Source organism: Dromaius novaehollandiae, chromosome 11, assembly GCF_036370855.1.
Source record: "Dromaius novaehollandiae isolate bDroNov1 chromosome 11, bDroNov1.hap1, whole genome shotgun sequence".
NCBI lineage: Eukaryota > Metazoa > Chordata > Aves > Casuariiformes > Dromaiidae > Dromaius > Dromaius novaehollandiae.
Window position 1 is genome coordinate 6277951 of NC_088108.1, and position 13439 is coordinate 6291389.

At 41.1% G+C, this 13439-nt stretch overlaps 1 protein-coding gene across 4 annotated transcripts in view; it reads left to right on the plus strand.

Moving 5' to 3' along the window:
- The window catches only part of CHRDL1 (chordin like 1), a 45452-nt gene that overhangs the window by 8102 nt on the left and 23911 nt on the right, over positions 1-13439 (plus strand). For all 4 annotated transcript variants that reach the window (XM_064518134.1, XM_064518133.1, XM_064518131.1 and 1 more), the window contains exon 4: positions 913-1006. In XM_064518134.1, the coding sequence (XP_064374204.1) occupies positions 913-1006 (94 nt within the window). The remainder of the gene's footprint in view (positions 1-912; positions 1007-13439) is intronic.

Consider the following 13439-nt stretch of genomic DNA (forward strand, 5'->3'; position numbering starts at 1 on the left):
GATTCTAACCTGTAGCCCTCAGGTATTTAGGATTCAATGGATTATTTTGAAGGAGATGGCTAGAAAAGCCTACACATACGAAATCTCAGTCTGCACCTCCACTGGACACATTTCAGTGCTCCAGAAAGCATGTGAAAATGAAGTGGCTTTATTCCTAACGCCACCCAAAACTATAGTCATAGCATAGTATCAGAGTTCATGCTAAAAGATCTTTCTTGCTGTAAACGTGAGCAACACAGAGCTAAGTTAGGAGGATGAATTATAGATGGGAAATGGGAATCTGAAATGGATAGTCTTTTCTGGTTACAGATACTGGAGGCTGAAAATTCCCTGTATTTTAATTATAAATCAAACTTAGATGTGGTCAAATAGAATATTATGTTAGTGACATGAATAATGAACACTATTTTCATGACTCGCTCGTATTTCTTAGAAAAATGGCTACTTACCAACTGGTATTCTTTGTCTACCAGGGAACCCATAAAATGAAAACAAAAGACTCTCCACAGTTTTCAGGAAAAATTACAGACACTATTATCTCTTGTGGTCTTGAACTAACCCTCAGTAGGGGATATCTCAGAGACCTACTATTCACTATCTATGTCTTAGCCCTACAAAAGCAATTCTGAAGCGTAATATGCTCAAAAGAAAACACAGATGAAGACTGTTGAAATCCATTTTTAAGCACTTCTTATGATTTTAATGTTCGTTTGAGTTTATGCTACATTCTGACCTTCAGCATAAATTCAGAGGCAGTGGAAGTAGTCAGGGCTTACCCCAGGGTAAGTGAAATCGGAATGTTGTAAAAAAGAAAAGCATTTCTTTTTCAAATATCTAGGCATAGAATGGAGAGCACAGAAACCTGCACGTTGGCCCATCCCATTAAAGCACTGTGTTATGTCCCATCTGCAGAACGGAAACGTACTGTGCAGCAGGATACGATGCCCAAGCCTACACTGCCCTTCTCCCGTGCACGTACCACAGCTGTGCTGCCCACGATGCCCAGGTAATTTATATTAATGACACGTGGTCCTTTCTGAAATAACTATTTACTATGCTGAGTAACAGCAATCATGAAATGTCTGTGCTGGAAGACTTCTGTGAAGTAAACGTCCTTCTATATCCCCTCAGGTCCTGAGGGAGGCTTGTTCTATAGTAAGTTACAGTATTTTCTATGGTGGTTTCTTTTTAGAAAATCAGAAGTATAGGTTTTGAAAAGGATCAGCTAAGCCGCTAAGTCCAAACCCTTCCAACCAGGCAGAAGGTAGCAGAAGTTCATTCACAGGCGTCCGTGGAGCAACCCCTCCCTGCTCCTTCCCTTATCTCTGAAGTCCGTCACAATAAACACCCTGTCCCACAGCCTTCCGACACTTTCTGCTTGGTGCTTTTCATAACGGCAGGCTAAAATACATCGTTACTTGCAGCAGTTCTCTGTTAATACGTAATTCTAAATTGCTGTGGCAAATGTGCATTTGTATAATATCACTATACAACCAGTCTGGTAACATTTGCCTTTTACTTCTCATATCCAGGCATTGCTTCATAATTAGTAGGGACTGTTGTAAATCATAGAAGCAGTGCTGTGGAAGTTTATGACTATATAAATCCAATTGGATACTGTATAGTAAATTCCTCCAGACTGTACATTTATTATATGCTCATTATTAAGAACCACTGTATGAAAGAGACTAGGCAGGATCTTTCGTAAGGCTGTTACAACATTCCCGACATGGCCTAATGGCTGCTAGATCTGACTGGGGCTTTTCCCTAAATGTCTGTCTTAGTGGCACCCCTCATTTCCCCTTATAAAAGAGTATTCATGCAGCATCATAGAGGAGGTTTTTATTTGACTCACTCCAGAGAGAGTTTCATTGTCTGAGGAAAACAGCTGCTCCCTGACCAAAACCTGCGAGCAGCGGGTGGAGGGACCCGCGCGCGGGAGTCAGGTTGCGGGTCAGCAGGGAGTGCAGCGGATGGTTGCACCCGCTGGAGTGTAAATGCAACCCACTGGTCAATTTTTGGTAGGATTCATCTGTCCAGGTGTAGATAGCAATATCTGATCTAGCTATCTAGAACCCTTTTGTAACCAGCGAGGATAAACAAGCATTTCAAGAGCATACCTCATCTGATGTCATGACAGGAGTCTACACAGGTCAGATGAGTTGTGTCATTCCTGCCTCATCCCAGAGTACAGAGTACATATACCGTATGATAGTAACAGCTGTCAGTCCACAAGGCTGGTTTTAACACATCCTGTAGCAGTACGTGCCTTTAAATGCCAGTTATCATTGAAGAGATGCAGCAGCTTCCCAAACTTAGATGATTAATTCCTGCTCATCAGTGCAGGACTGTATCCTCCAAGACATTTCCTAGTGCTTTGTCTTTTCCATCTTATATTCTGAGCAGTGTTTCTTTCCACATACCTCTGTATAGGCAAGAAAAGCAACTTGATCCAATTTACAGATAAAAAGGTCAGACATGCATCATAATTAGTCACTATATCTTAATGGCTTTCTGACCACAAGGCATCATATTATCAAAACAGTCCTTTCCACGATACCCTTCTCAGCCACTGAAGTACATGAGCGGCGAGTCTACAGAATGATACCTCAAGTCTCTTTCTGCTGTCATTAGTGTTTTTATCATTGGTGGCTAGGTAGGTCATGTCTCAGCAGCACCCTGGAGATCCCCAAAAGGTTTGAAAAAACGTAGGCTGAGCTAGACATCATTTTCTTCCTTGCTAGCACAGACCTGCTGGGACAGCAGTTGTGCTTGGCCCTGGTATGGAGGGTGTGACTGCAGCTTCACCAGGCTGTCAGCCACTTCTTGCTTGTATTCTCATTTGCAGTGATGGTAACTATTGGGTGTTCTTTGGGTTATCTCACTCTTCCTGTGTCTTGGGATGAGATTCATCCTGTCCAACTTTAGATCTACCAGTTTGGCACCTAGCTGACAGGAGAGTTTTAGCTATCGTGGTCTAATACTTAGGGAAAAAAGTTTGTAAGGTAAATAGCTTTTATCTGATCAGCTAGTATAGTTAGATAAAATGGGTAAGATGTTGGGAACCCAACCCCCTCTTCAGTTTTCAGATGAAAAGAAAAGGACCTGTGTGTCCAAAAACTGGTCTGTTTTTCCAACTATTCTAAACTCCACCTGGCAAGGGAATTATCTAGATACCCTTATAGCTGTTGGAAACTCATTGTCCCCAGCGGGTGATTCATCCCGTTATCCAGAATGAGAAGAATTTTTCTCTGGAGGTGCCTGTCTCTCTCCGCTGACTGTTGAGGAAGCCCAGGCAAATAGCTTATGCTAGATGCTTACTTTTTTGACAGCTAAAGTTAAAACAGAGAAATCCCACTCTTGTATGTAATTGACATTTGGGGACAGGAAGTGTTTTTTTAGTATCTCTGTTCAGTATTTAGTACATAATCATAAATGCTTCTAGATTGATTGTCTATGGTGAACTCTGGCTTTTCTCAGTTCATGTGGCTGTAAACGCAGTGATGCCAATGAAGATTTTAAGGCATTGTGCAATAACCTAGTGAGAAAGAGTAAGGGCCACAGTAAACTCTCAAATCTCTCTTATCAAATAAAGTTCTTGCTATTCATACAGTCTTCAGCAAGCATTTTATACTGTGTGTTTAAACTGATAAATCCTGAAAATTATCAGCATGAGCCTTTCCTGAATTGTGATCCATTATCTTCCCATAACTCCTCCTAGAACCCAGCTGTAGCCTATCTGCCACATATGATGGGCTGTTAAATTGCTGGAGTATGAGTTGGGCAGTAGCTCATTAAAAAAAATATGAGTAAGAGTGCCACTGAGCAATATTTTTTCCCTAACTGAATCTGTAATTCACATATAGATCTGCACCAATGTTAGCCAAATGACAAGAATCTCCTGTGACTTCCATGGTTATTTGCATTCTGCTTTCTGCAGTGATTACACACCTCATATGTGGATGCTCTATGTTCAGTGGTAATATTCATGCCTGACCTGAATAGGAATCTCAGTCATTATTCTTGCACATCTCATTCCAGTTTTTCATTTCCATGTGTCTGACATACGATGTCTTTTCTGTAGCATCCCATGATATGCAGGAATTTCACCTCTCAGGTTCCACTGGTTATTTTTTAATGGAAGGTGCCTAAGCTCTGGCCATTAGCTGTCGATTTGAATCACTCTCATAATGCTCGTTATATTCTGTCACATATGTTTCTCCTCTGTTTCTCACGCTGCATTTCAGAAATGAGTAGTGCTAGTCACAGTGACTTCAGGCTCTTCCTCCTGACTTTCTGCAGGCCCCTTAGAGCATAACTGCCCAAATAAGTGCCTCCTTATTTAATGAAGCAGAGGTAATGCCAGGAGGCAGCAACTTTCATTGGAAACTGAACTTCGTAACTACCTAAGTGGAGGAGCCACTGAAGGGATTTCTTTGAGAAAAGTTGGCACTACTCTCCCCTTGGAATTAATGTCTCCCGCATCCATAGTGACACTGGTCTTGCTGGTACAAGGAGATGCAGTGTTTGTATCCTGTCTCCCTGGCACCAGCCACCATGAATCCTAAATAGTTGTCAGACATATATTATGAAGCATCTTCCACTTTTTGCCAGTGGTTTGTCCTACCAGCTTCTACCACAGATTCATTGCTAGCTTTTTCATAGCTTGTTGAAACTTATTCTTCACAGTATTAGCAAAATCCAGACCTCGTGTCTTCCACAGAACTAAATATTCCTCCCTTTTGGAGCTCTAAAAAATATTTTGCTTTATTATCTGAATTAGATTCTTATCATCACACACATGTGACCAAAGAAACTAGCTTCACATCTCATTGGGACTCTTTTTACACTCCTTAGTGAGCCCCAAAAGGATGTCAGATGTGCTGGTACCCTTTCTGGCAATCTGCAGTCAGATATGCTAAGCTGGACTAAGGGTTATCAGCTGAGCTGGAACTAAAATTGCACATCTTACCACAGCCTCAGAGCTTGAACTCCCTTCTCCCACCTCAGGATACTCCAGACAGCCTCAGAGGAGAGGTGATTTATAGAGTTAGGGAGAAAATTCACTGCCATTCTTAGAGCTGGATCAGGTCTTATGCTACCAAGAGGACTTAAGACCTCCTACCTCCTGTCATGAAAGCAAACTTGATGTAGAAGTTCTTAAAGCATCTTTATGGCACTATTATGGAACAGTGCCTTTACAAACAGAACATTTATTCTAAATTGTGTAGTTTCTACATTGAACGATTGTCACTGAAAACATTTGGACTCTCATTTAAGATTTAGAATTTTTGAATACACTCTGGAATATGTAAATACAAGATGGAGCAAGCTTACACCAGAAGGAAAAATGCACATTGCAGGATTTAGACAGGGCTTCCATATTCCTTTTCCTGGTTTGATTTCTCAGTGGATTAGACTGCATACTGATGTATGAATCGGCCTATCTGGGTCCAGTACTTTTTAAGCTTGCTGCCCTTACTGAACATACTGGCTTCCAGGAACGTTCATGATTAGTAACACATTTATGTTTAGGCTCCTCTGGTACTATGATTTTTCAGTCTGTATCAAATTCAAACGACTTTTCTGATATACTTTTTGTTGTTCCTTAGATATTGAAATAACAGCAAAATGCCAGATGGTACATATGTAAGTACTTGGATCAAACACAAAGATGGTCCAGATCAGGTGTCTGACAATTGCGCTCTGAGAACATCACCTAAAAATAAATGAGGTTACGTCTACACTGTAGACTGCAGCATGACTTAGTGATACCCATACTTCCAGACTACTAGCTACTTTAGACCCTGGATTAGGACAGCACAGAGCTCACTGCAGGGCGAAACCCTCTTGAGAAGCACAGAAAATGAACTTGTAATGAGCTCAGTGCTACCTCCACTTCATGCCTTGCTGTTGCTGAGTTAGCCCAAGTAACACGCTGCACTATGTAGCGTAGATATTCTTAACAGATCAGTCCTGCAATGTGCTAAGTACTTACACCTCCTGTTGACCCTATATCATATATGTAAACACAGAAGCATGTGTATAATACAATGCATCTTGCACTGAATTACAACCAAAATCTTCAGTCTGGGCAGCTGGAATGCTCTGGTGTAATGGCTTTCCTTTGCAGAATGCACATACACTGAATTTAAAACATTTGGTGGAGAGGTCTTGATTTCTACCCAGCTCACACACCAGAGCTCTCAGGTTCTCAGTTCCAATCTGCCCATCCTTCCTTTCAAAAAAACCCAATCTATTTCACAAAGAATTTCAAAGGAGAGGGGGACATTGTTCCTAACTCTTCTGTTCTCTATACAGTTCTTATTAACTACCAACCCTTCTCATGTTACTAAGTGAGAAACTCATGGTCCAGATCTCACTGGAGTCACAAGGAGTTTTAATTGTCTTAAATAGAAGGGTGTGAGGCTTGAGTAGGAATGTTAAGAAGAAATATTAAGAGATGTTTAGGTAGTCTTTTACTGAGCGGATGCTGTTTTCCATGCTGTCGGTAAAAGAAGAGCTGTTACCTCCCATGTAAAATGCACCTCTGTTGACTGATGCTAAACTGTTGGCAATTCAAGTCAGAAACACTTCCTATCCTGACTTTCAGATTGAAAACTAACTATCGTAACAATACTCAAAATCAAAAACCTTCCAGAATAACCTGTCGAAGGGCTTACCATCCTTCTAAAAGATTTGTCTGAACTAGTATTGATGGTTCAAGCACCTGAGTATTTTATGAGAATTTGGAGATGTAACTTGTGAAACTCTCCGCTGTCTGGAAGATCAGATCTCTGACCTACCATGAAAGATCTTGGGGGTTCTCAACTCTGACAAGCTTCAACCATGGAAACTGTTTTCCCCTCTGTATACTAATCTGTCCTTCTATTGCATAAATCCCTGAACAACCAAATTTCTTCACGAACTGTGTTGCTAAGAGACCCATTTTCCATCCTACCCCACAGAGAGATATTGGTGAGGCAGTAGTACACATAGTCTCTGAGCCTGTGGTTTCCTTTCCTCTATACAATGGCGAGAAGAGTAAGGAAGGCCACAGAGAGAGTCTCATGAGACGAATAATGTGCAGACAGCATTTCTTTCTTTTGTGATCCCTGTTGAAATCTGAATTGACAAGAGCAAGTGTTGTAGCTACTGAAAGTCAACACATGGTGTATTTTTAGACAGTAACAATAAAAAAGGTACCTTAAAGACCACCTAAAGGCCTAGTCTGTGAGATGAAAAAAACAGCAATAACAGCTGTCATTTTATGAAAGACTTGAAAAATTATGGAAAAATCTTATAAAATCCATCATTGGTGGAAAACATCAACAGCATATTAGTGATTTTGATACTGAATTCTGAGTCCGCTACACATAGCTCATGGGAGCATCATGTTTGGTGCATCAGGGGTACTCAGACTAGCTGGGACTAAGGATCTGCGGAGGAGTATCTCTGTATAAGTCACTGCTTGAGAAAGGTTAGATCTTGGCAGAAATGTTCAGATGAAAAAGATCAAAGGCAGCACAAGCAACAGTTAAGTTTGGCATTGAAAGTACAAGATTACAATAACTGAGGTTCCTGAAAGCACTGTGAGTAAGGCAGCCTTCACATAGCTCCATTGTATCTATCAGCCATTATCCCTGCAGGAGTTCAAACATCTGAGTTACAAAGTCCGAACTATCAGTGATGGAGTAGTGTACCACATGTACACCTGAAAGTCCCTGGAAGCATCTCCATAAAAAATACAGTGCTAAAAAAGTGAGGAAAAAGAGAACTCAATGTGCAGAAAGAGAGTTCTGTAGAATTATTGTTGGAATACAAGAGTGAGGAAACTTCATAGTCAACATTAATAAATCAACTGTAATGCTGAAAAGCCCTACCTATTTTATTCTTTATTCATACAACACTGTCTACAGTTTTGGGAGCAGCTGGATTGTCTGTCTGATAATATAAAAACAGTCAGACTCCTGAAAATCTTGAGCACTTAAAACCTTTATGCATGCATCTGTCTGAACTGTTCATCCAGAAGATAATACTTATCTATATTTTCTAACTGATGAACTTCTCTCTGAAGTTCATAACCACCTTACTAGTGAGTCCTACTAGGATTGCTTTCCTGACACCAAGGAATAGACAACTGGCACTTGAATAAGAGAATATTGACAGAAATATGAGTTTGGAGCTTTAGGCATATCTCACTTTTTGGAAAAACTGGCCACATTCTCAGTATCCTGCCCACTTTGTCACATGGTTGACATGAGCCTCATTTCATGGAAGAAATGGTGGATGCTCAGCTCCCCTCCAGTGTCCATCTCTACATTCTCTTGTTACTTTACATCAGCATCTGAATCTCTCGAGACCTTTAATACATGATGTCACATTACCTGTAGGCCCGGTAGCTATGCCACTGCCTTCAGAGCCCACCTTTGTACTTCTCAGATGATGAAAAAGAAATCAGAAATAATCTGTGACCTGAGCTTTTGGCAGTCACAGTACAGGAGGCTGGGGAACAGGCACGCCAACATACACACCAGCTAGTAGTCATAACTGGAGAACTACTTACTATTATCTATTGATAAGAGCAATTTTCAAATTTTTGCAGTCTGCACTTGGTCCTGTGGAGGTGTCAGAGAAATACAAAGCCATGCCTGTTTACAGTTACTCTGTATATACAAACGAGCTGGATATTCACATCTGGAATATAAAGGACTCACAGAATGTTACACAGCATCAGAAATTAGTGAGATATCCTGGTTTATGCATAGTCCTAACAGTGGGTAGCTGTCAGATGGTTCAAGTAAACTGTTTACTTGGAAAAAACTTTGATTTGGAAATACAATGAAATAGGCATTCTTGTGAGATGTCTAATTCTTCATATTGACCTGGGCTCAGATCAATATTCATTTTTTCCTATAATTTGCCTTTGATACTAGCTTCATAAGGAATGTTTGCTGTCACTGCCAGATTGAGGTTATCACTTGTTTCAATTCTGTTCCTTTGAACACTAAAAATTCAAACAATCTGTAAACCAGCTTCCAATATGCACTGAAAATACCACATATCTGCACGCATGGAGGACAGGATGAGAACTTCCAGTCTTTGCATTGAGATGATAGGTTGCTCAGAACTTTTCCAAAATAACTCTTTCATCAGAGCTTCAAAGATACTTCAGACAGGATTCAAAATGCACCAAAACTTCTTTCAATTTGCTTCTTTGGCTGGAACAGTGATTGATAGATTCATATAATGGTTCAACCTTAGACCAGAAATTAAAACAGAGCAACCTAGAAAGTGTTTTATAACTACTTCAGAGTTTTTCTGGGCATTTTTTTTATGCCACTATAAAAGAAAACACAGGAAATTAAGCTGCAGAAAATATATTAAAATAATGTGAAGAGCCTGACTTTAGCCCTAGAAAGCTGAAAAACAACCAAGAACCTTTTGAGTGTTTAAACTGAAACTACATCTTTAGCTTGAATCTGTATGAAAGTTCATACTGCCTAGATAAGGTGCTACTAGTTCCTTCAAGCAATGAGTTTCATATACTTTCTACCATCTGATTGTATTAAAGACTTGCAGTTGTGCTTAACTCTGAATTACATTGGAGTTTTTGGAGCTTAACCTTGTCCTTGAAGTTATTTTAATGTAAAGCATTTTGTGCCTTAATATCTTTCACACCTGCATCTGAGAGGCACATATGGATTTTCTTTAGGACTTGTGTTTGCAGTTTTTGGACAGCACAGCTTTTCAATCCAAATTTATTGTCAGCCTCAGCCACTGCTTTAAAAACAACATGGTTGAACTGTTTTTGTTGTTTTTTAAAGGGACCTTCACACAGCACCTGTGTTTCTTTAAATCATAGATTTACAAGAAGTTAGGTTGTGATGCATGGACTGAGGGAAAAGGCCAAATGTAGATGGACTGAGGACTGATCCACAGTCTACTGTAGTCAATCAACAGATTTCTATTAGCTTTGATAGTTTTTGGACTAAGCCTGCTATGAAAACAGATGCAGTTATTGGCTGTGATATAGTCCCCTCTCTAGAAATGCTAAGGAATACTGTAGAAATATGAGACAGAAGATGAAAGAGGAAACTGCCTTTACACCGTACCACACAGAGTAGGTGTTTGGGCCAGATTCCAAATCTATTTCATTCAATGGACTTCAGATCAGACCTTGAGGTGACACATTCATGTAGAGGGGAAACAAAAATCAAGAGAGGAAATTAGGCAAAGGAATTTTTAATAGGAGAAAAATCAGTTTGCTCTCTTACACTGTGCTATAATCCCCCAAGGACTTCCTGCCACAAAGATTATTTAAAATAATACCAGGTAAACCCTAGAAGATAACCTTGCACTGAAACAGTGTAGTAGGTTTTCTCTACCTGAGGTTCTTATATTCCCACGAGATGATGAATCAGAATTTAGTTCTGGTGATGAAGCAGCTATAAAATATTTGTGCTTTATCATTTTTGACATGATAGTGGTAAACACATTTGCTTTTTCAGCAGCTGGTGGTGTTGACTTTGCAACAGTCGATTAAAAAAGCCATTTGTCCCACCACATGCTGATGGTACTCAGGGCTCAGTTTAGTTGTCCAGCCCCAAAGCTGCACTAGCAGCAGGTCAGGAAGATGTACTGACCGCGTTGATGGTGTTGACAAGTTTCATGCCTTTCGGAGGCAGAAGTATGCAAGAGGCCTCCTTGCCTCTTGAGGGAGGACTGGCAAATACCTGGAGAGAAACAGAGCATGCACTAGCCCTAACAGCGGCTCACCGTGACACCTGTTCCACAGTGCCCCGTGCTACCAGTGCTACACAGATTCCCTGTCATCTTTGTTTCCTTCATCCCCTCTGCATTTGGCCCCTCTCACCAAGTTGCCCCAGCGTAGCACAGTCATGCCATGATACGACCTGAGAACGTTGCCTGCACCAAAGGCCTTGGGGGGAAAATGAACCACACTGGCGGGAGGAGGAAATCCAGATTCGCAGCTATACACTTCTTTGCACCAGCCCTTCTGGAGCACAAAATAAGCATCACTTGGCTCTCTGGTTACAAAGCAAGCTCACTGCTATCACTGTGCCTTATTTTCGCCGGGACTGCAGGAAAACTGACAAGTGTTCTGTGTCATATAAAAATATTGCTATTTGTGAATGAAATGCCCTGCATAAACACAGATGAATATTATTTATGTGATCCTTTCCCCATACAAGCATGGGAATCTTTTTGAAAATAATACTTTTTTAAAAATGCAGTTTAGTTTGAACACAAAGCATCAGGGTTAGTCCAATCAACGGAGTCGTACCAGATTTATTCAACGTAACTAAGATCAAAATCTGGCTGACTATCACTCCCTTAGCAAGCTCTATAATCTCTTTCTGCAGGATGCTTCCCTCACCTCTTTGAGTCTCAGGCTGCTCTGTTTTGAATTTGTAAGGATCACAATATCAACACATATTTATTTTTCCATTCCAAATATATGTCTCATACTGAGTAGCTGTTTCTTATATATAAATAACCATATTCTATTGGCTTACATGCAGTAGAGGGGACAGCCTAAAAAATAGAGGATTTCTGCCTGGAAGCGGGGTCCTTCATCTTTTACTTGGAATGTCACTAGCACTTGGATTCTTCCCAGGACTGGGGAGAGCTTTGGCTGAACCTCTTGGACGCAGACACTAAGGCAGCAGGGGTCGAAGGACTCATTGCCACTTTTTCAGAACTCCGATTCCTTAGGTGACAGGAGGCTGGTTCAGATAGTGTTAACCAGAGCAACTGCAGGACTGCTCACATCTAAACAAGGTTATCCATGTGCCAAAAAGGCTGTTCCAAAAACAGGAAGAGGCACATATCCTTTTAAAGCTGCAGAGAAGAGTTTAGCCCGGGTCACCTTGCAAAGGCAATTTCAAAGCAATTGGATTTACTGTTTTTTTTCTCTTCTGCACCCTCTACACTCTCACTGCACACTCTCACTGATACTGATATGTCACTCTCTGTTGCTTTCTCATCCAGAATCAAGCACCACTTCATTTGTCAGGATCTTTTAGTTTAGTTTCTCCTCCCTAAGCTCAACAAGGTGAAAAAGCACTACCTGCTGAAGAGAAATGTTTTGTACCAAGGCACAGCTCACGAGCTTTGAATTAATTTTCAATATTGCTGCCCCAAAACTGAAATTAATATGTTACACCTTGTTTGCTTTGGGCCCCAGTCTCCAGAGTTATTCACCAAGAAGTACTTTATCCAGAGGTCATTCCCCTTGTCTTACTAGGCTCCATTTGAAAGCAACAGACTGATCAATACTGCGGTGTAACAGATCCTGCTCACCATGTGCAAGGTGAGGCCCAGCAAAGGTCTAACTCCGCACCAGGAGTGCCAAAACGGACATTTATGGGTCAGCCCAGTGTCATGGGTGCCTGGCAGAAGAGACAGGGACTGGTTTTGCCACTGCTAGCCTCAGCCCCACTTTCAGATAAAGGCAGGAAGCTGGGGTGGGAGGCACACTTCCTACGCTGCGTGTGCCAGGCCCAGGATAGAGGTGTTGCTATTAATGACAGTACTCAGGCTGGCTAATTTTGGGAACCCCTGCCCCATACGCAAACACAAAGTGAAAACCAGCCTGAGACAGATGCACACCCCCCGTGGATGATAGCCTGTTTCATATTAAAAATACATCAGCAGTATAGGAACAAATAGCATTTTTTGCACTGTGGTAGACCTTTGGCAACGGTAACTTGCATGTTGGGAGCAGTTGAAGAGAGCTAGGGAGGTAACAAGGTGCATAACATAAAGCATCTCGTCTGCAACTCTCTGCTCCCTGCATTTTTTGCTTCCAGCTCCTGGCACGAATTGCAATCAGAGCAAATTAGCTTTTTATTCTCCATCACTGCCAGGACTTTTTTTTCAACCCACTTTGTAAGCTGCAATTCCACCTGCAGGATTTTGTCCAGAAACGTAACTTTCCGCACATGAATAAATTATCCCATTACTGTTACTCTAAATTACTTCAGTTAATATTTTGGGCCCAACTAGGAGTTTATCCTTCACAGTGGAATGTGAAGGCTACTGTATTAGCCTTTAACATTGTTATGGAAAACACCAGGACAAAGACTCAATAAGGAAGATTCCTCCCTGTTTATCTCTGCTGACTTCTGTGTGAGTTACCCTAGAGAATGATTTTGGTTGTAGGGAAAAGACCTTGACTCTGTGAAGGAGGAGGAGAACTAACAATAAATTTCTATCGAGGAGAGCTAGGGGGATGGGCAGCTCGTACCCAAACAAATGGTTTTCCAAACACAGATCTGAGGTCATCAAAGTGCTGCCCACTGTGTTGGACAGTCTAAGCAGGTTCAGGTTTCATATAATTTTCAATAAGCAAAACACGAATCCCAGGGGGAAGTTCTCTCATAGTTTAGTTGCACTCCCCTTTGGCATTAGAA